Source organism: Egretta garzetta, unplaced genomic scaffold, assembly GCF_000687185.1.
Source record: "Egretta garzetta isolate BGI_Z169 unplaced genomic scaffold, ASM68718v1 scaffold69, whole genome shotgun sequence".
Lineage (NCBI taxonomy): Eukaryota > Metazoa > Chordata > Aves > Pelecaniformes > Ardeidae > Egretta > Egretta garzetta.
The window spans coordinates 2373034-2373668 of NW_009260790.1; the positions used below are offsets into that span (position 1 = coordinate 2373034).

Sequence of the window (635 nt, forward strand, 5' to 3'; positions counted from 1 at the left end):
GCATATTGCTCCAGCACGCTGTCGAGCATCTCCACATACCATGAGCCATTCGACACCTCCCTCCAGGAGACAAAACCTTCAGAGAAAGAACGAGAACATTACTGCTAAAGCCACTCTTCTGTTCTCACCTCACCGTGTTACTGCCGCTCACAGGGTGCCATCCAATGGAGCCGGTTGCCTCCTACTTCAGCCACGAAGCTCTGACTTTTTTGCTACTTCCCCTGTACCCAGCAAAGGATTTGCACGGGCTCTCTTACCTGGGCAGGTTGAGTAGGAGACCAAGATGTCGCTGGGCGTGGGCAAACTGGCTACAGCATCCGGCTCATCCCCGCTGCCTGCTGGAATCCGAAAAGGAGTTGCGTCCGACTCTAAACCCCCTCCCCACCTCGGGCTCTTTGGTCTGCAAAAAACATTGAGAAGACAATCCCTGAAATTTATCTTACCCAAGCATTCGACCACCCTACATACTCCATGAGGAAAAGACTAAAATCAAATCAAAACAAGGCCCTCCAAAGAATCAAAGCTTTTTGGCTCTTCGGCTGCACTGGTCGAGTCGGAGCCATGGGGCGATTGACGCCAATGCCCTCAGTCCGTGCTTCCCCGCCGACCTCAGGGCTGCAGACCTGGAGTGGCCA

General features: G+C 53.5%; 1 protein-coding gene across 1 annotated transcript in view; it reads right to left on the bottom strand.

Moving 5' to 3' along the window:
* CASP9 (caspase 9) overlaps window positions 1–635 on the bottom strand; it is a 10487-nt gene that overhangs the window by 1749 nt on the left and 8103 nt on the right. Inside the window, exon 8 of the mRNA XM_035901914.1 lies at window positions 10–76. Coding sequence (XP_035757807.1) covers window positions 10–76 — 67 coding nt within the window. The remainder of the gene's footprint in view (window positions 1–9; window positions 77–635) is intronic.